Raw genomic sequence first — 27,458 nt, forward strand, 5'->3', positions numbered from 1 at the left:
TGGATAGGCACTTCATGATAATGAATTAAACCACATTTAAGGGCATAATGATAAGGCTCTGTAATCAGTCACAGACTATAAATATAACCTAACAGAGTTTAGAAAAATGCATAAAAAAATTTAACTTTGCAGTGGAAGTGGTGGTAAGGTGGCATTCTTTTAAAAAAAACCCAAACTAGGGGGCACCTGGGTGGCTCAGTGGGTTAAAGCCTCTGCCTTCAGCTCAGGTTGTGATCCCAGGATCCTGGGATCGAACCCTGCATCAGGCTCTCTGCTCAGCATGGAGCCTGCTTCCTCCTCTCTCTCTGCCTGCCTCTCTGCCTACTTGTGATTTCTGTCTGTCACTAAATAAATAAAATATTAAAAAAAAAACCCCAAACTAATACATTTGCGTTTATATTTTTCTGATAGTCACCTTTCAAGGAAAAATAGTTCACAGACAATTCATGTAAAATGTGCAACTGAATCTAGTTTTAGTATGCCCAAATGTCAGTTACTGATAAGCAGGCCATGGTGTTTATAATTTGCCTTATTTCTAAGAGACTATAATATAAAAATCAGAAAACCCTCCACAATTTTCTCATTTAGAGGACTTTCAAGTCCAATGAATAACTTTTTTTCTCTAAGAATCTCCTCAGATAAATGTAAATATATTTTTAACTTTAAATACATTAAATTCTAGATTAATTAAATACCAGGCTTAAAAGGCTAAATGAATAAATCTAGAAAAAGAATAAAACACTTTTGATATTTACAATTGGCTCACCTCTCAACTTTAGTGCTTATTATTCTTTGAAAGAAATCAAAAATAATTTAAATTTATTATCTATCTCTTTTTTTCCAAATTAATTGGTTAAAAAACTTCTAAAAACAGTAGTCCTGCTGCCCCCAACCCCTTATCAGCAGATATGTTTTATATATATACAATAGAGTATGTACATACTCTATTAGTATGTACATACTCTATTAGAGTACTGTATTAGTACAAGAGTATGTTTTTTATATATATATATACACACACATATGATTAAGTTAATTTATAAATTAGACACAGTAAGAGATTAATAATAACTGATAATAAAGTAGAATAATTGTAATAATGCACTATAATAAAAGTTATGTGAATGGGGCCTCTCTCCCTGTCTCTCTCAAAGTACCTTATTCTACTGTACTTGCCCCTTTTCTTGTGATGATGTGGTGTGATCAATGCTGAGATGAAGTGAAGTGAATAACATAGGCACTGTGATGTAGTGCTAGCCTATGCTATGTTAGAAGGAGGATAACTGACTCCGGACCATGGTTGACCATGGGTAACTGAAACTGTAGACATGGGGGACTAAAGTTACATAGATTTCTTTGAATTACAGCCAGATTTTACTATATCCAGATAAACTAATGGATGGAGAGCTTTTAATTCGTAGTGGGGAAAAACCCTCATTTCCTCTTTGTATGGTTTTTAAAAAATTTTTAAAATTTATTTATTATATATATATATATATATATATATATAGAGAGAGAGAGAGAGAGAGAGAGAGAGAACACAAGCAGGGGTGAGAGGAGCAGAGCGAGAGGGAGAAGCAAACTCTTCATTGAGCAGGGAGCCCAAAGCAGGGGTTGATCCCAGGACCCTGGGATCATGACTTGAACTGAAGACTAATAAACTGAGCCACCCAGGTGCCCCCTCTTTGTACGGTTTCTAATCTTTTCTTCCCCATGTAGTTTTGCATGCTGTGGGAATTCTGCCTGGTTCCAGAGGTGAACACTGAGCAAATACATGTGAAAGATGAACTTGAAGCACTAAACAGTTACCCTTGACTTTTGCTCAGGAAAACATTCTTCTGAATAAAAACACTGAAAGGGTGAAAGCAAGATCTGTAATTTTAAAAATGAAGAGAAAATGAGGGGTAATCAAGATTTCTAGACTGTACTGGATACCCATTGGTGCAAAATCTGTTAGTAATAAGGCCAATGTTAAGGGTGTGATGGATCAGTTAAATAAGTCATTTTACAGTTACTGGCAATATCAAAAACATGACTGCCCTAATAAGTCTGTGTTGTTTATCACAAAGTGTTACAGGTAAAAGACTCATTAGTTCAGTGTAGAGACATCATTGGTTAGAAAATATTATCATCAGGTATGAAGTGACTATTCTGAGTAAGGTACCATGCAAGTACTAAGATTATAGAGAAGTATGAAACATTTGGTTTCCACATCCAAGATGCTATAATTCAGTTGAGGAGATGAGGCTTAAGATAATGAGATTGATAAAAAAAAAAATCTAGAACATTTAAGTGTTTTCCCTCACACATCACTTATTCAAATGATGGAGACACTGCTTTAACATTTGGATTTTCACAGCCTACCCAGCAATCTTTTGAATAATCTCAATGTTGTCAAATATTCAATTCTTGGAAAATGGATTATATTTCTGCCAGTATTGCTGGACATTTGAAGTCATAGCTGGTGAACAAAGTGGGGTATCAAGCTTGGTTAAACTGTTTTTAGTAAGGCAAAAACAAAACCAAAACTGAGTGATGCCATACAGTCACAAGGCTTAGTTCACTGAATGTCTTAAAAATGGACTCCTTTGAAGGAGATAATAATTGTTTTTTAAAATATTTTTATTTATTTATTTGACAGAGAGAGAGACAGTGAGAGAGCGAACAGAAGCAGGGGAAGTAGGAGAGGGAGAAGCAGGTTTCCTGCTGCTTCTGGATGGAGGGCTCCATCCCAGGACCCTGGGACCATGACCTGAGCTGAAGGCAGATGCCTACCACCCAGGTGCTCCTGAAGGAGAAAGTAATTTGTGTGCATTAAAGCCAACTTCATTTGTAAAAAATATAATGGACCATTTCATATTATTAGCTACAAAATGAATGGTTTTAGAGCGATGGTTCAAAAATGCCAATCCATGGCTTGGAATTGGTTCATTAAATAATAATCACTAGGCTGGTACTGATTCTTCTGGCCTGGAGTGAGGCCTAGAAATCCATATACTGTATTTCAAAAACTCTCAAAGATATTCTGACTATTGTGCCAAGAATGATTGTACTAATCCAATGGATTTTTATTTTTTAAAAAGATTTTATTTATTTATTTGACAGACAAAGATCACAAGCAGGCAGAGAGGCAGAGAGAGAGGGGGAAGCAGGCTCCCCACCGAGCAGAGAGCCCAATGTGGGGCTCGATCCCAGGACCCTGAGATCATGACCCGAGCCGAAGGCAGTGGGTTAACCAACCCACTGAGCCACCCAGGCGCCCCCAATGGATTTTTAACATCTATTATAATTAGTATATTTATAAAAAATGCAAAAACTAATCTACAATGGTAAAATGCCATATGATGCTGATATCTTCCATGAGTTTTTCTTTTGGTTAACAAGTTTCTTCTATTTAGTTTTTTTCCTTTTTTTAGTCAATAACCTTCTACACATATTAAATAATGAAAAGAATAGCATTCTCCATTTTTAGCCTCTTTTCCTAGATATGTTTCTTTCAGAAAAAACCTGATTGATAAGCCATTACTGAGGACTTCACATGTAATATATATTTTTTCTTTTTTCAGAACCTCATATATTAAAATTGTGAAGAAAAGAAAATTTCTAGGACAAAACAGACCAGATTTCTGATTCACAATAACTTCTACTAACTAGATTTTATTGTCTATTTCAGAAATTTAACCAGGTTTTGACTCTATTACTTTAAGGTACTGCTGAAAAAGAAAGAAATAACTGGTGGAAAGACAGGCATAGGTTATAAAAGTGATGTTCTATCTCTGTAGATATTCAAGACTGTCCTTGCCAATTAAAAAAAATAACTCTCAATAGGTAATATATAGCTCTCTACAGATATAAAAGATAAATGTCAAAACAAAGAAACCATAAAGAATCTAGGAAAAGGGGACTAATAGTCAGAATTGTGCCTTTGTATAATGGCCTTTGTACAATGTTTAAGACTGTCTCAGTTTCATTATGTGTGGAAGTTTAATTTTCCTAGTTTTAGTAAGTTACGCTCTTTTCTTACTCTCTGTCATGTCTATAAAAGAAATTACTATTGTTTGTTTTTTTACATATGTTTAGAGATGTAGGTAGATTTCAGTAATAATGTAAAATGATTCTGACATTCTGGAGAAAATGTTAATGTATTTTAACTTACCAAAGTGTTTGCAGAGATAAAATGCTATGTAATACAAATTCACATACATTAGTTGGCAAGAGATTGAATTATACTATTTGCATTTTCTATATCTCTTATTTTGAAGAATTATCAAAAAGACAAAATACCAATCAATATAAATTTTAAGAATACAGATTTATTGAAGTGGGATTTATCAAGAAAAACAGGAAACCAAGAAAATATTAACTTTGAAAGATATGTATATTCTTCATTCAAAACTCTGCTCGGATGTCATCTTATTATAGAAAGACCTTTTATCTTTTTTTAAAATTTAAATTCAATTAATTAACATATAATGTATTATTTATTTCAGGGGTACAGGTCTGTGATTCATCAGTCTTATATACAACACAAACCTTCTCCAATGTCCATCAACCAGTTACTCCATCCCTCCACTCCCTCCCCGCCAACAACTTTCAGTTTGTTTCCTAAAGATTTCTATCTTTAAGATTTTATTTATTTATTTGTCAGAGAGAGAGAGAGAGTGAGAGCAAGCATAAGCAGGGGGAGCAGCAGGCAGAGGGAGATGGAGAAGCAGGCTCCCCACTGAGCAGAGAGCCCGATGCAGGGCTCCATCCAAAGACCCTGGGATCATGATCTGAGCCACAGGCAGATGCTCAACTGAGTCACCCAGGTGCCCCCAGAGAGACCTTTTCTGAAGATACTATATAAAAAACATCCCTCCCTCAAGCCATCCTTCAATGTTCATCACTTCTCCTGTCCTCCGTACCACTTAGAACCTTTTCATATATTCTGTGTTTTACTAATTCATTCATTATCTGTCACTCCCCACCACAATGTGCTCCATGTTTTGTTTTCTCCTGTAGACCGGGACTAGAAGAGTGCCTGGCATATAGGAGGTTGTTCACCTCATATACTCGCTGAATAAATGAATGACTAGCAATTGTGATAAATACTATAAAAAGACAGCATGCTGTGCTAAAGGAAAGCATCACAGCGAGCCTTGATTAACCTCTGAGGTTAGGACAGAATTACTCTGAAGAAATAATATTTAAGCTGATACCTGAAGTATTGGTATATATTAGCCAGGTAAAGTTAGAACTTTCCAGCTTTTCAGATATACAGAATAGCACAGGTGAAGGCCCTAAAGGAGGAAAGAAAGCCAACTAATGCTGAGATAAGTTAGTGAATATTCCCTGTTCCTACCTCCAGCATGATTTCTGGACATTTTGCATCTCTGGGCATTTCATACAAAAGGAATCCTACAATATACAGTCTTTTGTGTCTAGCTTCTTTAACCTAGCACAATGTTTTTCAATCTCATTTATGTCGTAACATGTATCCACAGTACATTCCTTTTTATTGCTGAATAGTATCTCATTAGATGGGTACACCACATCTTGTTTATCAGTTTACTACTTGATGCATATTTGAATTGTTTCCACTTTTTGGCTATTATGAATAATGCTGCTATGAATATTTGTGTATGAGTTTTTGTACACATACTTCATTCCTCTTGGCTTAAACACCTCCATGAGTGCAACTGCTGAGTCATAAAGTAAATTGATGTTTAACTTCTTAAAAAAACGTCAAACTCTTTTCCAATTTTGCGCATTTTATCTTTTCACAAGCAATGTTTCACATTCTCTCCAGTTTCTTGGTGTTATCAACAATACTTATTATCTGTCTTTTTGATTACAGCTATCTTAATGGGTATGAACTGGCATCTTACTGTAGTTTAAATTTACACTGAAGCTGCAAAATAAAGCACTAAATAATTTTTCTTTATATGAAAAAATAAAATGGGGATAACCACTTAGATGAGTTTTCTTTTACTAAGGATTAACTAACTGGCTGCCACAACCACAGTATGTATATGTGTAAACATGTTCATTTTTTTTTTTTTCTGGTCTGTTTTTGCAGCCACCTGTTTTTCAGGCAGTTCTACCTTCAGGAGAACAGCATCCATTTTGATGCCTGCTGTGTGCAAACTGTTGATTATATGTGAGGCTTTGAGTGCTTTACCACTCCTCCTGGAGAATATAAACTGGCTTTGAGGAACTGGGAGCAAATCGCAAAGTTTCTCCATGCTTCAGTTCATGCCAATAAATGTGCAGGAAGCTAAAGGACAATATACAATTCTAGTGAAGAATTCCTAAATAAAGCCTATATTTGGAAAGTACATTGTCATGTAAACCACAGACCTACTGTTTTCTCGACAAAAATACCAACCAATTAAAAAAAAATAAAAAACAACTGTGACTACAGGGGAGGAGTTAAGGTGGTAGAGAAGTAGGGGGACCCTAAGTTTGTCTTGTCCCTTGCACACAGCTCGATAGTTATCAAGTCATCTAGAACACCCAAGAAATCAATCGGAGGTCAGAGAGAACAAAAACTTCAAGTCACCTTTTGGAAAGTAGAAGGTGTGGAAAGTAGTCTTGAGGGAGCCATCACTGTGGATATGGGGGCAGGGAGGGAGCTTGCTGATGGGGCTACTGCAAAATATTCTACGCAGCTGAGCATGAAATCTGAACGTTTAGAAGTCTGCTTTAGTGGGGGATGTACTGGCTTAAAGGTGCTCAGGTAGGGCAGAATCGCAGGAGTGACACTGTGGTCTGAGGATCCCGGATCCAAGATCAGGTGACACCAATATCTACACTGTTCTCAGGCACAGGAGGAGGAAAGCTGGCTGGGACCAGCAGGTCTTGGTGCCCGTTTTCTGTTCTATGTTGCCATAAACTGTGAACTACTATGTTGTCATAGGACAGCTTTCCTGGACCAGCCAGCAAACGGCTAAAGTGCGCAAGACCCTTCCCTGGCGGAACAGTGTGGTCCAGGCCACGGGATTCCCTATAATGTGGTTTGGAAACTTAGTTGGGTGCTTGTGATAAAAAAGCTAGGGCACAGGCAGGGTGAACACAGGGTTCGGATGGAAACTGGGGACACAACAACGGTGATTAATTGATCTTCTATGAGACCTCACTTAACAAGAGTTGAGGGAGCAAACTTTCAGCTCAGGGGCTAAAGAACCAGATGCAGCCATATGCATTGTGCCAGCAGCACGGAAAGCCTTCAGGGAGCAAAACAGTGCCACTTAGTGAAGGCCAGAACTGCTTACATGAAGCCCCACCCACCTGGCCCTAGAGGACCTTTCCACCCAAACAAGTCAGACTGAGAATCAGGGCTGCAGCCTACTTCCCCAGAAGACCAGCACAAACGACTCCTTGGCACCAAGTCTACTGCACAGAGTGCTGCAAAGTTTCAGCTCTAGGGGAAACAGGGTATAGCTTCCTTTTTTGCTTTTAGTATTCATTTATTATTATTTTTTTTCATTTCCTTAAATTTTTTTTTCATTTGTAATTATACATATACTTTATTTTTTATTTTCTCATATGTATATGTATTATTTTCTGATGCTTACATAGATAGACAGATAGATAGATAGATAGTATTTTGGGATCTAGACTCTTTTAACAAGCAGACAAAAACACACTCAATATCTAGTTTTTGTTTTTTCTTCTTTCTTCTCTTTTATGAACAAAATGATCAGGTAGAGAAATTCACCCCAAAAGAACTGAACATAGAATTCATAACCAGGGATTTAATCACTATAAATATAAGATGTCTGAACTAGAATTTAAAACAATGATTATAAAGATACTAGCATGGCTTGAAAAAAGCAGAGAATACACTAGAGAATCCTTTACTGCTGAGATAAAAGAACCAAAATAAAAAATGCTGTAACTGAGGGGCAAACACAAATGGAGGCCATAAAAATGAGGATGGGCAAATGAGAGGAGTGGATTAATGATATGGAAGATAAACTTACATAAAATAATGAAGCTGGAAGAAGATGGAAAGAGGAAAAGAAAGGTAATGGACCACAAAGGTAGACCTAGGGAACTCAGTGACTTATTAAAACATAATTAACCTTCATACCATACGAGCCCCAGAAAATGAAGAGAGAGAAAAAGGGACAGAAGATTTATTCAAACAAATTATGGCTGAAAGCTTCCTTAATCTGGGGAAGGACAAAGACATCAAAATCCTGGAAAGACAGAGAATTCCCATTAAATTAAGCAAAAGCCAACCACTGTCAAGGCATATCATACTCAAACTCACAAAATACACAAGACAAGGAAAGAATCCTGCAAGCAGTAAGGGGAAAAAAAGTACTTAACCTACAAGGGAAGACAGATCAGATTCACAGCAGATCTGTCCAGTGAAACTTGGCAGGCCAGAAAGGAGTAGAAGGAAATATTCAACATGCTGAACTGGAAAAATATGTAGCCAAGAATTCTTTATCCAGCAAGGCTGTCATTCAGAATAGGAGAGAGAAAGAGTTTCCCAGACAAACAAAAACTAAAGAAGTTCATGACCACTAAACCAGCTCTGCAAGAAATTTTAAAGGGGGGCTCTTTCAGTGGAGGGAAAAAAAATACCAAAAGCAACAAAGACTAGAAAGGACCAAGTACATCACCAGAAACACCAACTCTACAGGAAACACACTAAATTCATATCCTTTAAGAATCATTCTGAATGTAAATGGGCTAAATGTTCCAATCAAAAGACACAGGATATCAGAATGAAATAAAACAAGATCCATCTATATGCTGTCTACAAGAGACTCATTTTAGACCTAAAGACACCTGTAAATTGAAAGTGAGGGGTTGGAGAACTCTCTATCATGCTAATGGACATCAAAAGAAAGCCAGGATAGCCATATCTATATCAAACTAGATTTTAAACCAAAGACTGCAACAAGAGATGAAGAAGGGCCAGGGCGCCTGGGTGGCTCAGTGGGTTAGTCCTCTGCCTTCAGCTCAGGTCATGATCTTGGGGTCCTGGGATTGGGTCCTGCATCGGGCTATCTGCTTGGTGGAGAGCCTGCCTCCCCCTTTCTCTCTGCCTGCCTCTCTGCCTGCTTGTGATTTCTCTGTGTCAAATAAATAAATAAAATCTTAGGAAAAAAAAAAGGGGTCTATCCATCAAGAAGATCTAACAATTGTAAATATTTATGCCCCAACTGGGGAGCACCCAAATATTTAAATCAATTCATAATAGACGTAAAGAAACTCCTTGAAGGGGCACTTGGGTGGCTCAGTCAGTTAGGTATCCTACTCTTGATTTCAGCTCAGGTCATTATCTCAGTGTTAAAAGATCAAGCCCTGCATCAGACTCCATGCCCAGCTTAAGATTCCCTCTCTCCTCCCCCTCTGCCCCTTCCTGCCACATGCTCTCTTCTCAAAAACAAAAACAAAAAAACAAAAAAACCTCGCTGATAATAATACAGTAACAGTAGGGGACTTTAATATCCCACTTAGAGCAATGGACAGATCATCTAAGCAGAAAATAAGGAAACAATGGCCTTGCATGGCACACTGGACCAGATGTACTTAGGAGATATATTCATAACATTTCATCCTAATGAATCCATACACATTCTTTTCAAGTGCACACAGAACATTTTCCAGAATGTTTTCTCTATAATTATGTCTAAAGGATAGTTCTAACCATTTATAAAAGTAAAAAAAAAAAAGTTAGACTGGGCAATTTGATAGTTGGTCAAATACTGGAAAGCATTACATTTCAGGACTGAGTGGATTTAACTTAACGGTAATATTTTCATTGTTCTATTAACTAAATAAAACAACTGAAAAATTCTCTATTATAGGAGAGTCAGTATTGAACCTTGTTCGAAAGCAACTATTGTCCACTACAAAGAATTTTGTTTTGGACTTAACTAAAGATTATTTTCTCAATTATAAAATGAGATTAATACTTCCTACCTCACAGAATTGAGAAGAGTAAGTTAAATAACATATCCTGTGAAAGTTCACTGAAAATCGTAAAATACTATGCAAATAAAGGGAAAAACTAATATTATTACCTCTTTAACCTAAATTGTCCCTCCTTCTACCATGGATAGTTTATAGCTCTGGAAATACAAATTCCATAAGATTGAACAGGGAGCCTCTTTATAAACAAGTGGAATGACTTTCCACATATGTAGTACCAGCAGGAAGTACTCATATAAGTATAGCACTAAGCTCTAACACCTGGACTGCTTCCTATTACTGAACCTCCTATTACTCAACTACATATCTCTAAAAAACTATGCTGCTACCAGTATAAACATCCAGTAATATCGGAACGTGTAAGTTAAGTCATATGATACCTGTAAGTATGAAATACAACCATTACAGTGTTTTCATGAGTGCCTGGGTGGCTCAGTTGCTTGGGCACCTGCCTTTGGCTCAGGTCATGATCCCAGAATCCCGGGATCAAGTCTCATGTGGAGCTTCCTGTTCAGTGGGGAGTCTGCTTCTCCGTCTCCCTCTTCTGTGTGTGTACTCTCTTTCTCTCTCTCGCTCCAAATAATATATATATATATATAAATACATAAATAAATCTTTTTTAAAAAGTGTTTTCAAAGCTCTTTATAACATGAGAAAATAACTAAATATGTATCTTATATAACCAGTGAAAAATGCAGAATACAAAATTATATGTACCTGGGGGTTGAAAAAAGTGAGATGGATTTGTAGAGTGGGAGGTGGGATAAGGTGTGTTTATACTCCATTTTTACCATGTAAAAAAATGGAGGCCTAGAGAAAATAGACTCCTCTCATCTCTTACAATACATAACTGAAAAATTAAACTAACATTGTACATGCTGTATGATCTCAACATTGTAAAATAAGCAAAGGTTAAGAGGATATAGTAAAATGTAGCCAAAGGTCTCTCTCTGGGTGGTAGGATTATGTGTATTTATTTCCTTCTTTATACTTTTTATACATTGTTCACATTTGCTACCAGATAGGTTCACATTATTAAAAATATAATATTTTAAAAGAATAACTCCGGGCAAAACAAAATATAATATACAAAGTCTTAAGAAACAAATTTTCAAAATAAATCCTAAGTAGTAATTCAATTCACCAATAAAAAAATAAACACTTAGATTAAAATCTGGCAATTTAAATCTTAATATCTTTAGGCTTCCCATCCCTAAAAAAAGATAGATGAACATAAACTAGTTTGGGAAATGGAAGGGATAAAATCACTTTCAAAAGAGCTACCATCATAGGATAGCACAGTGGAAGATTATATGCTTTAGTGATTAGATCTTGGGCTCTGGCATTAGAACTGTACTCAAATAGTGGCTTTATCAACTTAATAGCTGTGTGACTTAGAGTATCACTGCTGCTACCATAAAATTGGAATGCTGTTTTTACTTTAGAGGACATACACTTTAAACAACCTGGCTAAGAAGAAAACCCCATCTTTTTAATTTTCTTTCTTTTCAAAAGTCTACTTGTTTCAAATCTGGATTTTCATTTCTGAGATAATGTTATTTCAAATTTATTCACAAATTGAAAGATTTTTATGGACAGTAAAAACTGAGTATAAACTGGCTTCCAACACAATCTCACATGAATTCAGGCCATTTCCACAACTTGGTTTCAAGTTTATAACTAAATCATCATGAAGTCAGATTTGGCTCAGTTATCAAATTCCCATTAACATGAATTCCACTGGCAATTAGTGATTTCTGTTGGAAAACAGTGTTAAAGAGGAAGGTCCTTCTGATCTAGCTTAATAAACTCTAACTAAAGATGTGAAGAATATATAACTTACATACATAATATTCAACTTATAAGCTGTAAACTTTACATTAACTAGAAACCTACCAGATAATTACGTCCTAAATAAGAAAACATACTGTCCTCTAAAAGTTCACAGATACGTCCAGGGAAATGATATATACTCATTAAGAATTATTTGAGTTCACATTGGATGCCAAGTTAAAGAAATATAGCTGCTTCTAATTTTGAATGGCTTAACTTCATTTCATGTTACAATATAGTGATTTACCTTAAAACTTTACCTTAAGAAAACTCCAGTAATGTGTGTGGTAATTTACTCCCTTCAGTTTAACTAAAATCCTAGGCAAAAGCAGAACATTTTTTCAGGCTTAAGGTATGAGAATGATCTGGGTAAAGGAGAAATATGAGGGAAACTTATGCCAGAGCAATGTTTTCAAAATGAGAATCATGATCCTTTAATGGATGCCTTTTCTTTTGTTTGAAGATGCAATGAAATCAGGGGAAAAAAATGAGAGTGGATAAGGATTTTTTGTAATTTTTTTCATGTTTATATGTACGTGTATTGTTATATGTATATATGTATATGTGTATCAGGTTGCAAAGTAGAATATATTTCTTAATGTGTACTGTATATATAAAAATGGTGGACAGATGATGCTCTAGAGCGAAATTGAAAGGATGCAGAAAGGAGATATTTTTCTTCTTTTTTTAAGATTTTATTTATCTATTTATTTATTCATTTATTTATTTATTTATTTATTTATTTTTAAGGATTCTATTTATTTATTTGACAGACAGAGATCACAAGTAGGCAGAGAGGCAGGCAGAGAGAGAGAGGAGGATGCCGGCTCCCTGCTGAGCAGAGGGCCCCACACGGAACTTGATCCCAGGACCCCAGGATCATGAGTTGAGCTGAAGGCAGAGGCTTTTTTTTTTTTTTAAGATTTTATTTATTTATTTGACAGAGAGAGATCACAAGTATGCAGAGAGGCAGGCAGAGAGAGAGGAGGAAGCAGGCTCCCTGCTGAGCAGAGAGCCCGATGCGGGACTCGATCCCAGGACCCTGAGATCATGACCTGAGCTGAAGGCAGCGGCTTAACCCACTGAGCCACCCAGGCGCCCCCGAAGGCAGAGGCTTTAACCCACTGAGCCACCCAGGCGCCCCAGGAGATACTTTTCTACCACGAAGCTATTTCAAGTGTTTTAGAAAGAGAAGACTTGCTATTTTCAATCCTCATGTGAAGTAGTCTTGTTTCATGGCCTCATATCTTTTAAGCCTGGGTTCTAGTGTGATATTGCCCAAATCTTCTGCCTTAGCTTCTGCTTGGTTTTCCAGTCTAGGGTTAACTCTTTTTCTTGACACCAGAGATGGGCTCACTGGGTCCTGCTGATCATCTTGGATTAATAATAGTTTAAAATAAGGTGGAAATGTCCAGAATTGAGCAGATTATGATTTTAGATAAAAAAAATTCAGCTTTCTCTATTCTGAAACAGTGTTTAGTTATCTAATCATACTAAATTTGTACAAATAATCAGGCCTTATGTAAACTATTTTAACAATATTCTCCATTCTATTTCTTAATTTTACACCAAGTAAATTAAGTGTAAATAGTTGTAATTTAGAAGATATTTTATCAGTTATATTAATCTTCTAATTTTCTGCTATCAGTAACACAAAATAAAAAACAAAGAACACCACGTGATACCAAAAAAAAAAAGCTTCTATATATACTTTCGAGAAAGTCCAATTACAGTAAAAATGGCCAGATAAGTATATTTCTAATAGCATAGAGAAATAAGGTTGATTTTTTATAAAAATTTTTAGTATTAGAATTCTTCTTGGATGCTCATTCTGAACCTCTGAGAGCAAGATTAAAGCTTATTAATCTGCCAGTAAGCCTAAAAGTATGTTTTGGGAAATAAAATATTTTTAGGATAAAATCTTCTATTTAGAAACTAGGTCTAACTTCATTATTTATAATACATATTGATTAACATATAATCAATAATTTAATATCCTTAAAATATTTATCTCTGAATATGTTATAGTCATACATCTTATGGCCAAAGGCAGATTATAAGGTGTGCTGTAGGAGATAAACATTTATACACTCTAATTAGATTTTGATCATATTTCTTTTATAGAGCTAATAATTTGTTAGAGTGAACATATTCTGACATCATTAAAGTTATTAATAAGACTTGACCTTTTCTGAAGTTAATAATTATGATTGCAAAAATTATTTGAATTTCATCTCTTTTCGGTTAACAGGTAATTACTATTTCCAGATACTGATAGTATGATTAGGTAGAGTGTTTTCACTTAGGCTAAGCCATCATCATCTTATATAAATAGAACCTGATTCATGTACTTGCTAATTTGTCTTCCTGATGTGAACGCTGGCCCATGTTTGATCTTTAGCAAATAGATGTATCTCCTTATTTCTCCTAAAAATTAAATGTAAGACAACTTGACAGGCAGATCATGTTGCCAGCTTATATAACTCGACATCAATTTTCTTCTTGATAAACAAGTGTAGATCTTTTAAAACATAGTGTAAAAGCAGGCTTTAGTTATAACCACTCTACTGATCTTTGCCACACTGTTTCATTTCTCTGAGAAGGTGGTAAAGTGTAGTATAAAAGTGTTCATGGTATTAACTGATTCATCTTCAGCTTCTGATTGCATAGACAAAAATCATCTATGTACCAGAGGAATCATTTTTGCAGCACAGTTTCCTTTAAAGTCACTCTTGTCGTGGTACCTCTAAAATTAGAAGATAAAGGTGTAGAGTGCTCAAAGAGACTGATTTTTAAATGTAAATATTATAAAACTATAATTCTTGGCTTCTTTCAAACCAACACTTACAAAATAAAATACAGTTTTTAGATCAACTGGATGCAGGTCTTCCTAGCTTAGTAAATAGACAAACATCTTTTATGTAGATGACATGTCACTATCATGATCAAGACTAGCATTAAGAAGACATGAACCTGTAGGATAATAACTGTCAGAATGAACAAGTGGATAAAATAGCTTACTTATTATGGTATTACTCCCCTTCATATAGTGAACCGACACACAACAGGTGATTTGAAGAAACTTTTAAAATACAAAGAAAGTTGCAATTTACCAAGTAATAATTGTGATATACATACATTTTTATCATTATTTAGAGAAAAACCTCAACAAAGTGACTTTCACTGACAATGTTACCAACTATTTACCCTTCAGATTAAATTTTATGGAGTGACATCAGTCGTATAAGACGTCCCTCCTTTTTTTTTTTTTTATAAGAATTATTTATTTATTTACTTATTTGACAGAGAGAAATCACAAGTAGGCAGAGAGGCAGTCAGAGAGAGGAGGAAGCAGGCCCCCCGCTAAGCAGAGAGCCCGATGCGGGGCTCGATCCCAGGACCCTGGGATCATGACCCGAGCCGAAGGCAGAGGCTTTAACCCACTGAGCCACCCAGGTGCCCCGACGTCCCTCTTTTTAAACAAGTAACTGGTATCCACCCATGAACAAAAAGCATCTTAAGAGAGCTGTAGGACCCAGCGCCATATGCCAATGGGCCTGGAAGGAGTTTTTCACATTTGTGCATGTGGTAATATGCAGATACACCTAGCATGGACTGCAAAACCAACAGGAGCTGGCAAATCTACCCCACACTCTCCTAGCCATTGTTGGGGAAACCACCATGGATGAGGCTGCGTTAAGCAGAAACACACTGATTAAAGAGAGTAGAAGTTCAGCTCTCCCAAGGGAAGATTCCAGCATGCTGATGACCAAAATAAAAACAAAAACAAATGAGTCTGGATGCACTAGAGCCAGAAGAATAACTTTGCCACTGCTGTTCGCCCAAGGCAACACTATAATGGAGCTGAACCAGTGGCAGGGACCTCTCTTGTGGAAAAAAAGAACAGGGAATGAGAGCTCGCTTTTCCATTTGTGTGGGATGCTGCTAGGGAAACTTGTTTCTCTTCAGCAGAACCTGGAGTACTGAGGCGAGAACTCCACGACTGCAGGGAGGGATGGAGGGAAATCAGGAAAAAAACATCAGGGGGATGCAGCTCTGGATGACCACACTCAGGACTTCAGTAGGAAGTCTGTTCAGGAGCCTTACTTGAGGATACCACCCCAGGCCTATGGGAACCCCAATGCCACAAGCGCTAACCCCACACTTCCTCCCCCCAACTCAGCAGCTGGCTCTTGTGCATGCTTCCAAGTATGGCTGCAAGAATGAATGTCAATAAATGGTAAAAAGAATACTCTCAGAAAAACAGACCAGGATCTGTGGGCAAGGGAGAAACCACAAAAACGAGCCACCTCTTCAGCCAGCATGGTGAGTTATAAGAACCAGAGAAGGCATTAAAGTTTAAGAATTCAGCTACAAGAGAGAGTAAGAAGTATGGGACAGGTGTATTCATGCAAGGTTAGAGAAAAGCCCAGATATATCAGGACCAGCAAAAAGTATTTCCCTCCTAAAGGCAAATAGAGGGACACCTGGATGGCTCAGTTGGTTAAGCGTCTGCCTTCAGCTCAGGTCATGATCCCAGAGTCCTGGGATTGAGCCCTGTATCAGGATCTTCCTCCTTCTGCCCCTCCCCCTGCTCATGCTCTCTCTCTCTCTAATAAATAAATAAAATCTTAAAAAAAAAAATCAATAGCTGAGAACTTCCCAAATCTGGGGAGAGACTTGTGCATTCATGTCCATGAAGCTAATAGATCAGTCTATTATCTCAAAGACACATTATAGTGAAACTATGAAAAATCAAAGATAAAGAACCTTAAATACAACCAGAGAAAAAAAGATTATAACATACAAATGAACCCCCACTGGGCTACTGGTGGATTTTTCAGCAGAAACTCTATAGGCTACAATACAGTGGAATGACATATTCAAAGTTGAAAGAAAAAAAAAAAATGGCCAGCCAAGAATATTCTACACATCAACATTATACTTCAGGTGTGAAGGAGAAATAAAGACTTGCCCAGACAAATAAAAGCTAAGGGAGTTCATCAGAACTAGACCTGCCTTGCAAGAAATGTGGAAACTTCCTCAAGCTCAAAAAAAGTTGTTAATTAGCGACATAAAAATGTATGAAAGTATACAACAGACTGGTAAAGATAAATACACAGTCAGATTTAGGAAACTCTAATTCTGAAAAAGGATGGTGTGTTAACCATTTAACTATAGTATAAAAGTTAAAGAGTATTAAAATAGCTACTATAGTTTGTTAACAAATACACAATATACAAGGAGGTCATTTGTGGGGGGCCTGGGTGGCTCAGCTGGTTAAGTGTCAGACTCCTGAGTTCAGCAAGTCAAGATCTCAGGGTCATGAGATCAAGCCCTGTGTTGGGCTCTGTGCTTAGCATGGAGTCTTCTTGAGATTCCCTCTCCCTCTTCCTCTGTCACTCCACCACTCGCTCACTCTCTCTTTCAAACTAATCTTTTTTTAAAAAAGAGGTAAATTATGACATCAAAAATATAAAAGAGGGAGGTAAAAGGGTGACATAAAAAACATAAAAAGAGAATTAAAAGGATTGAGCTTTTGTATGTGATTGAAGTTAAGTTGCTATTAGCTTAAAACAGACTATTTTATCTATGTTTTATGTAAGCCTCATGGTAACCACAAAGCAAAAACCTAGGGTAGATTCACAAAAGATAAAGATAGGAGAAACAGAGCAAATCACCATAAAAAATCACAGAGGAAAAAGAAACAAAGCAACTACAAAACAGTCAGAAAGCAACTAATACAATGGCATTAGTAGGTCCTTACATATCTGTCTAGGTATCCCTTTCTGTTTGAAAACTCAAGTTCGCATTATACAACTTCACTTTTACAAAAGACCTATGTTAGTACCTATTTTCGTTAACTAAAAGCAATCCAAAGAGGATTTTGCAAAAGGTAAAAATAGCACTGTTTGTTTTATAGTGAGCTACTGTAGAGGCAGCATACACCCCAAGAATGGCACTGCCAAGATCCTTCCCCAGGAACTATACTCAGCATTTCAACATCTAGAGCCATAGCTTTGAACTATGCCTGTGAGCATCTATGCCTTATCTCAATTGATCTTTTGCATCTATTAGCAAGATGTGTCCTAAAGTACCAGAAAAGAGGTTATTTTTTCAAGTCTGGGAATGCTTAAAAAATTTCCCATATATATTAATGATAACTGCTTTGCTTTATATAATTTTGGCTTATAAAAGATTTCACTGGAATGCTCTACTTTCAGATAGCAGGGGAAATCTGTAATTACTCTAAATGTCAATGTATTGAATTCACCAATCAAAATGCACAGAGTTGCTGGACAGATTTTTAAAAAAAAAAAAGCCAAACTATATAGTGTCTACAAGGGATTCATTTCAGATTTAAGTACACACATAGGCTCAAAGTGAAGGGATATAAAAAGACATTCCATGCAAGTGTAAACCAAAAGAAAGCAGGAGTAGCTGTACTTATATCAGACAAAATTAACTTTAAGCCAAAAATGGTAATAAGAAATAAGGAAAGTCATGATATAATAATAGGTCAATTCATCAAGAAGATATAACAATTATAAATATGTATGAGATATACATATGGTTTTGGCAATGATTTTTCCCTAAGACATCCCAAGCATAAATAAAAGCTAAAATCAACATGTGGGACCACATAAAACTCAAAAGCTTCTGCAAAGCATAAATCATCAATAAAATGGAATGGCAACCTGCAGAATGAGACTGTAAGTACTGACACTGTGACTCATTTCATTCTATTCCTTAGGTCTTTTACCTGTACTTTCCATCTGTTGTTTTTCACTGCTTCATTTAGGGTGTTTTCTTCTAATCTTTCAGGTCTCTAATTTTTTTTTTTTTTTTGTGCTCTGCAGAGTTGGACCTTAAGCCTTAATTAAGTTCTTGGTTTCAGTTACTGTTTAATATTTTCTTTTAAATTTTTAAAAGTTTCTAATATGACCTGAAATTATCAGTACCATCCTTTATTTTCATGACAAATTAAGCAAAGTAATGTTAAAATCTTCATCTAAAAACTCAACTGTCTTGATCCTCTGTGAATCTGCTCCTACTGATTGTTGTTTCTCTTGTCCTCTTTTTTCTCATGGTTCTTCATCTTGTCTTATTTTCTCATATGCCTGGTTATTTTTAATGGATATCATATAGAAACAACTGTAAAGATAATTTGGGATAATGCTTCCTTCTTCCAGAAAGGATTTATATCTGCTTTGATAATTGGCTAGATGCACCAGCAATCTTGAATTGTCTTAACTCAATCAGGAATTGAGATGATTCAAACCTGGGCTTTGGCCCCTAGGGATGCCTGTTTATTTCTGGTTCATCCTTACTTTCATGGAATAATCTTTTAAGATCCCAACTGAAAGTCTGCTGGTTTTATCAGAGTCTTCCTTTCCTTGACTGGGCCTGAGTTCTAGATTTTATTCCCATAGCTCCACTAGTCTCTCAAAAGCTCTGTCCAGATTCTTAGTCCTTTAGTGACCTCTGTAAAAACTGGCAGATAGATGCTATTATTGGGATCATCTTTAGGGGAAAACTGGCTCCAAATGTTGAGCTCACCATTTCTTCCTGGAACTGGGACCCATACTTTTCCACTGCCTGAGTAAGTCTCTGATGCCTTCAGACATATGTCTTAATATTTTGACCAGCTTTTAAAAAATCTGTTCTCAGGAGTGTGAGTTCAAATAAGCTAGTTTCATCATATTATCTTCATCCCATAAGTTTCAATAAGTGATTTTGTATTTTCAACTGTGATTTCCTTTTTTACCATGAATCACTGAGGCACACTAAAGTATTTTTAATTAATAATAAAATAGCAACAAAATTTTGTGAGGTCTATAAAATGGTTTCATATCTACTATATCACAACTACATTCTTAGATGATAGTTGACTTATTATCATCATCATTATTTTTATTTATGAACAGATTGGGAAATTGGGCTTAAAGGGGCCTCTATGGTCATACAAAGGATGAGAAAACACTAATCCCCATTTGATTTTACTGCGTTTTATTATTTGTTTTCCTGTTTATCTCCTGTCTTCCCCCTCTAGAAATATAAGTTCTTTAAGTATGGAGGCCTTGATTTTCTTTTTCACTGCTCTATTCATATGGGTTAGAACAGTACCCAGCATGTGCTGAGTGGTCAGTGTATTTTTTGAATTGATCAAAGTTACAAAAAGAATGAACAGGGGTGCCTGGGTGGCTCAGTTGGTTGAGCATCTGACTCTTGGTTTTGGTTCAGGTCAGAATCCCTTGGGTAGTGAGTTGGAGCCCTGTGATGGGCTCCACGCAGGATGAGGAGTTTGCTTGAAGATTCTCTCCCTCTGCTCCTTCCCTAACTTGTGCGAGCAAACATGTACATTCTTTCTCTCTCTCTAAAATAAATAAATCTTAAAAAAAAAAAAAAGAGCATGATACGAAGATGATCATTATGCTCTTCTGTGTTGCAATTCTAAAACATTTTACATTTATACAGTACTATGCAGTATAAAGTAATTTTTAAATTCTCTATGCCATTTCTATTTATAACAATTCTTGGCAGATTTTATCATCGTTCTCACTTTAGAGTCACAGTGAAGTTAAGGGACTTATTCAGTCACAGAGCCAGTAAATGGTAGAGCTGGCACTCTGAATCTCATTCTCTTACTTCAGCTAGAATAAGCCAGGGCTATTTCCACTAGATACAGTTGACTCCTTATACTGCAATGACTTCCCTTCATTATTTGCAGGATTATACACCTGTGGGCATTCAATATGTATGTCAGGTTTCTAATGTTTAATTTATAATGGAAATATCTGATTGAAAAGAAAGCTGTAGCCTTTAGCTGGTCTTGAAATTTGTGTGTGTAGAGCACAGAAAATATTTAAATTAGTAAGGAATACCTCGATCACTGGAGGCCCCAAAATGGTTAAACAGAGATCAGTATCTGCATTCCATATACATAAACACCTTACTGAAAATAAATAAATTGTGATCTCAACAACTTCTAAGTCCACACAGAGTACAGCTGAATGCATATGAAGCAAAACCAGTATGAGTGAGCTATTAGGAAAATGAGGCATCCTCTTCTTTGTAAAAAGTTGGTTAAAGGGCAGCTGGGTGTCTCAGTCAGTTAAGCAGCTGCATTCAGCTTGGGTCATGATCTCAGGGTCCCGGGATCGAGCCCCGCATCAAGCTCCCTGCTCAGTGAGAAGTCTGCTTCTCCCTCTCCCTCTGATCCTCCTCCCTGCTTGCGCTCTCTGTCTGTCTCAAATAAATAAATAAAATCCTAAAAAAAAGTTAAAAATGAATTAGTATTTACTGGAAGTGTTAAAGCAGGAATAAACAGCTGATGTTATATAATATGACAGATAACCATACAAAAGAAAAGTTAAAAATGTTTAAAATCAAGATCTTGCAGACACAGAATCAAGGGGACTATAAAGGACAAATCACTGCTGAGGGGAATAGCACAGATGGCTGCGCTAAATAACTGGGTATTTATTCTTGAGTGATTTTGGACTAAATAAAGAACTCGAGGAAAAAATATGGAATAAAGCAATGCAGTCAAGCTAAGCAGATTTATTTTATTTATTTATTTATTTTTTAAAAATTTTTTAAGCAGATTTATTTTTTGAAAAATAAAACAGCTTTCTAACATTAGAGCTAATGTGTTAAAAGACTAGACAGATATTTTACAAAACACTACATTACAAAAGATGTCTAATTATTAAATCTGAATCATGGGAACACAAATTTCCTTAAAAAGGATATTTTAAATCTTGGAATAGAACTACCTAATAAAGTAAAACAAGGGGGGGGTGGTTTAAAATATTTAAATCTAAAAAGAAATAATTCTGCATATTATAATGGATAGCCAAATAATGATAAAGGCTTTTATTTATTTAAAAGATTTCATTTATTTATTTTAAAAAGAGTGAGATAGCATGAGTGGGAAGGGCAGAGAGAGAGAGAGAGAGATAGAAAGAGAAGATCTCAAGCAGACTCCATGCTGAGCAGGGAACCCAATGTGGGGCTCAATTCCAGGACCCTGAGATCCTGAGCTGAAATCAAGAGTTGGACACCTAACTCACTGCACTACCCAGGCACCCTAGGATGAAGGCTTTTATAAAGAACAATCTAGGCAAGGAACCACAGAGGAAAGAAAGGAGGGATTATAACTGTTCTCTCCCTGTGTGTGGTAAGACCTGGTACTGTGTGCTGTATGCTAGGGACCTCAAAGCATTGAGAGAGCCAGGACTGCTGAGAAAGGGGCCTGTGAAAATAGATGTTTAGGTTTTGCCCAGGCCCAGACTCTGAAGGTGTTGTGAACTTGACAAGTGGGTGTCTTACATAAACAAGCCATTCACTAGGGAGGAAAGGGCATGGACAACTCCACAAAATGCCTCTGACTAAAGTAACTCACCCAGAAACCATAAGCAAGCCTAATATGGGTACAGATTTATCTGAGGACACAAAAAATATAGTAAAGAAATGCTTAAGGTGAGATTCAGAGAAGAGGGCAATGGATAGAAGAGGGAATTAAATCATATTATATTTGATCATAAATGTTGCGATTTATGTTTATTTATTTATTTTTAAAAAGAATTTATTTATTTATTTGTCAGAGAGAGATTGAGAGAGAGAGACAGACACAGCACAAGCAGGGGGAGCAGCAGGCAGTGGCAAAGCAGGCTCCCCGCTGAGCAAGAAGCACCATGCAGGACTCAATCCCAGGACCCTGGAACCATGGGTGCATGGAACCATGGAACCAAGACCTAAGCTGAAGGCAGATGACCAACAGATGGAGCCACCCAGCGTCCCTGTGATTTATGTTTAGAAAAAGGGAATGTGTACTGGAGTTATACTGCCTGGGTTTGTGTACTGGCTTTAGCACTCACTAGCCATGGAGCAAGTTAAGCACTCTCTGTGCCTTAGTTTCCTATCCTCCCTATAGTATAGGGATAATAACAGCATAAACTTCATAGAGTTAATGAGGATTAAGAGAATTAAAATATGTAAAGTACTCAGAACATTGCCTGTGATCCCTTCTTCCTTTCAGCTACTTGCACTTTTTAACCCCACCTTCGCCAAAGGATTGACAACAACAACAAAAAAGATGAAATTAGCGCTAATTTGTTACTTGTCAATCACATATGGCAAAAGGTTTGATGAATTTCAACTTAAATAAGACTTAAGGATTGCTTTAAGTCTTCACTTCACTACCTCATATTGTGTTCATATTATCACTGTCCACCATTTCCATAAATAATTTAGACTGGGTTGCCTAACATTTTTGGAAAATAAAATATTTGAAGTAGAAAACTAACAGATGGGTAGAGCTACTTTGAATAAACACAAGGGGAAAAAGAACTCAAAGGCTGCTATACTTATGGCACAAATAAGAAATTCATATTGGAAGTCAAAATACAACACAAGACTATTATGCTTATAAATAGATTTAAAACACAAATAAAATCTTTAAATAAATACTATATTAAATATAAACATAAAATATGGAAAAACTAAGCAGTTTTGCTAAACCATGCAATAAAAATTAAAAAAAAAAAACCCAAAGGATAAAAGTTGAAATGACTTCTCATTACATATAGTCAGAACATTTTCAAACACATTTAAAGATAAAGAGAAGTTGAAGTCAAGTATTTATTATGTCAAAGAATAAGGAAGAAAACAAAACTGAAAGATGTAATACTATTCCTTTTTCCTAACATGTAATCTAGAATTAAGAAAAAAAGTACTTTTTTTTTTTTTTTTTTTTTTTTTTTTTAAAGATTTTATTTATTTTATTTGACAGACAGAAATTACAAGTAGGCAGAGAGGCAGGCAGAGAGAGAGGGGAGGAAGCAGGCTCACTGCTGAGCAAAGAGCCCGATGTGGGGCTCGATCCCAGGAACTGGGATCATGACCTGAGCCGAAGGCAGAGGCTTTAACCCACTGAGCCACCCAGGCGCCCCAAAAAGTACTTATTTTTAAAGAAGGAAACTATAAAACCTAGACTTTAAATATTCAGTTGGTTTTTACTAAATAATGTGACCTTTATAAAATTCAACTTAAATGGAAAGTTAGAGACTAAATGGTTCAAGAAAGAGGATCCATACCAATGTGCTAGTGATATTCAGTAAGTGGAAACTCAACAGAGCTATATATGGACCATGAAAAGCACTCTGGGCTCCCATTGTTTCTACGGTAGAAGGCAAAGTAGTTACCCTGGACAAGTTTTGGTGAGAAGCCTCACTTTATCTTGGCTACATACCTGCAAACATAATTACAAGATTGATTTAAGAATACTCAAAGGAAAGGACTACATAATAGAATGTATTTGCAAGGCACAGATCTTGCTATGCTAATACAATAGCTTTTTTGAGATAACAGAGAATGAATACAAGGAGCTGGGCAGATAACATTTATCTACATTTTAACAATGCTTTCAACCCTGTGCTGCACCTCAGCATGCTGAGAAATTAAGAGATGAACTGTACAAATGATGTGACAGAAAGAATTACTAGTGGCTTATAGATTGGAAATATAGGATTATTACTCTTTCAGATGCATAAATATATATACATACACATACAGATGTATCTTAGGTTTCAGTTTGTAGCTAGACTAATTCATATGAAATAAAATAAATGCAGTTTATATATTAATCATTTTCAGTTAATCTGATAGCACTTAAGTAACTAGACAACACGTAAATAAATTTTGGAAGCAAACGAAAACAAAGAATGAAATCAGTGTCATATAGGTTTTTTACTAGTAGAATTTTTCTTCAACATGCCTAATGGATGAGGTCTTATTTTAGAAAAGAGACGTAACAAAGTTCAATTACACTTTCAATGAGGTTATTTAAAATCAACTGCAAACTTGAGTGCCTGGATGGCTCAGTGGGTTAAGCCTCTGCCTTCAGCTCGGGTCATTATCTCAGGGTCCTGGGATTGAGCCCCACATCTGGGCTCTCTGCTCAGTGGGGAGCCTGCTTCCCCTCTCTCTCTGCCTGCTTCTCTGCCTACTTGTGACCTCTCTCTCTGTCAAATAAATAAAATCTTAAAAAAAAATCAACTGCAAACTTAAGTAATTTAAGAATGGATTCAAAAGAGCAAAGGGTAAAATTGTCATTCTTTCATTCATTCCATAATTAAGAAACTGAGTATTTATTATGTGCTAACCATCCTGGACACCAAATCCTTCCTAGAGTTTATACTCTTGTCAGGATGACAGACTTATAAAGATGCTAATTAAAACAGCTATAATTAGAGGGATGTGCTTTTCAAACACTTCCCAGGTACTGAAATGAAAGGTTACTGTATATCACAGACTAAGTGCAAGGTCAGTTTGACTTCCTGAATGTTTAAAGGAAAGAAATACTTTCAAAAGAATTGTAATATAATGTTAAAGTATCTGTAGTTACTTAAGAAACTCTTAGTATCTTTTAAAATGTTTAGAAGTGATTTAATGAAAAAAAAAAAAGAGACTATTATAAATATCAATTATTGCTATGTAAATGAGGGGTTCCAAAGTATTTAAAAAGTTTGTTTTACTATTCATATTATATATTTTTCATAATAATAAACCACCTAGCCATTTCAATATCTCTGGTTACCACATCAGTGCCATCTTTTTTCAACTGCTCATGACTCTAATTAAGATTTGAATTAATGGGATTATATTAATAACTATTACAACATATATTCACTCTGTTGGTTGGTAATAAGTACCGCACTTGCAATTTACAGTACCACAGTGTTTTATAAGGGCTATTATGTTATTAATTAGTTACATTGATCAGAATACCACATAACATAGCTGTACTAAAATGTTATAACTTGCTTAGGCGCCTTTGCATCTAGTACTATATCTATTTTTTCTATGCGTGACCATAAACATCACTGAAATTAGATAGACTGTTTCCACTAACAATGTCAAAATGTGCACCTCAGAAAGCTAAAGGAAGAGAATTCTACTGAGACTTCTTGTCTTGGGAATTTACTTGTTTTCTTACTGTATCATAAAATTAGTTGATCTGGGATAAAAGCATAAAGTCAGGACTTAACAGGGGTCAAAAAAGGTAAGAACACTATCCATTTCATGTATAAATTAGTCCATATTTAGATTGAATCTACTTATTTGTAGGGTTCTGCCCCTTAAATCCAGTTTTTGTTATTTTGGTGGTTTTTCCTTGCTTTGGGGCTATGGCTCTAACACAATACTGCTTTTAAGCCTTCCAAACTATCACACACTTTAAGTTTGATAGGATCTCAGCCTCCACTGTAAGTTGGGAGTGCAATAGTTTTTTTTTTTTTTCCTGGTTGTCACAGTAAAAAATGTACTAAGATAAAAATTACAGTTTTCAGATTTAGACAATAGTACTCAAAGCAAGTATTTTTGGAACACATTATCAGGCTTCAGTTTCTTGAAAGCTCACAGAGGAAATAGTTGCTCTGCTAATTAGCCAGTAAAGTGACATGACTGTCAGTCCAAGTGGATCATCAACTTAACTCACTGAGAAAGATTTGCCCGGATCTTGCTTTAAGCACTGCATTTACAACAGTATATCTAAAGCCTCTGTGAAGGAAAAATGTAAAATATTCACTCACATAAATCACAGAAAACTAAAGGGGAAACAAAAATTTGTTAGGAGAGATAAAAATGTATTAGACTTCTTTTTGTTATATTTTTGGGTGTTGGCTTTAATGTTATTAACAGAAAATATTTAATCTGTAAAAATTCTGACATGAATTTCTTAATTTGACTTATGATAATTTCTGGCATTTCTTATTTTATTATTCCCTTTTAACAGTTTTTTAAAGTATTATTGACAAGGGGACCTTCCTTCATCACTGCTAAAATATTTCAAAATGTACATACAAATTCAACCCATTTCTATGACTGATTGTGATGATTTGTTAACTTTATAAAGTCAGAAGGAAAAAAAAACAGCGCCAACTCTACTTCATAATTTTATATCTTACCAGTTTCCCCAAAATATATGCTAGGATGCTTATAAACTAATCTTATGCTAGCAAACCATAATCAGTATCCAAGACATTGAATATAGTGTGATATTATGTCAGAGTTTAGGTTCGTGAAGTAGCATGAGGTATCCCCGAAGGCATTTGATTAGAATCTATGGTTTACCCAAAATGAAGAAAATCATGCCAAATAGTGATTTTCCATTAGAATTACTGCTTTGGAACAAAATGAAGACATTCCTTTACCTTCCTCCTTTCTTCTCTTTGCCTCTTCTTCATTTCTTTCTTTTGCTTTCAATGCTTCATCAGCTTTTGCTGAAACAAAAACAATGGAATTGCTGTACTTATTTTATGTCTATATCATAAAACATTGAAAATATTGGGGAAAGGGAAAAGAAAGTCTCTGCATATTTTTTGTGACATGGAAGAAACAACCAAAATGGTTGATAATCTGTAATAAATCTTTTACATTTATTCAGAATATTTAAAATATTTATTTAGAGTCTTTGAAACTTCATTCAATATAATCTCTGTACAAAAAAGAAAATGAATTTAAGCAACATCAAGTTTAAATGATGGTATATGAATTGGGAATAACTGTTGGTCATTAAAAGTCATTTGATTTTGTCAGTGCAATGCATCTATTTTAAACTTTGGGGGAAAGTTCTTAGGCTAAAATTCACATTTTAAATATAAGAAGCCTGCAGTATTTTTGGA

General features: G+C 35.7%; 1 protein-coding gene across 1 annotated transcript in view; it reads right to left on the reverse strand.

The window, feature by feature from the left end:
* RSRC1 (arginine and serine rich coiled-coil 1) overlaps positions 1–27,458 on the reverse strand; it is a 419,337-nt gene that overhangs the window by 51,113 nt on the left and 340,766 nt on the right. Inside the window, exon 8 of the mRNA XM_059165055.1 lies at positions 26,988–27,056. Within this exon, the coding sequence (XP_059021038.1) occupies positions 26,988–27,056 (69 nt within the window). The remainder of the gene's footprint in view (positions 1–26,987; positions 27,057–27,458) is intronic.

The sequence above is a fragment of the Mustela lutreola genome, chromosome 2 (assembly GCF_030435805.1).
Source record: "Mustela lutreola isolate mMusLut2 chromosome 2, mMusLut2.pri, whole genome shotgun sequence".
Taxonomy (NCBI): domain Eukaryota; kingdom Metazoa; phylum Chordata; class Mammalia; order Carnivora; family Mustelidae; genus Mustela; species Mustela lutreola.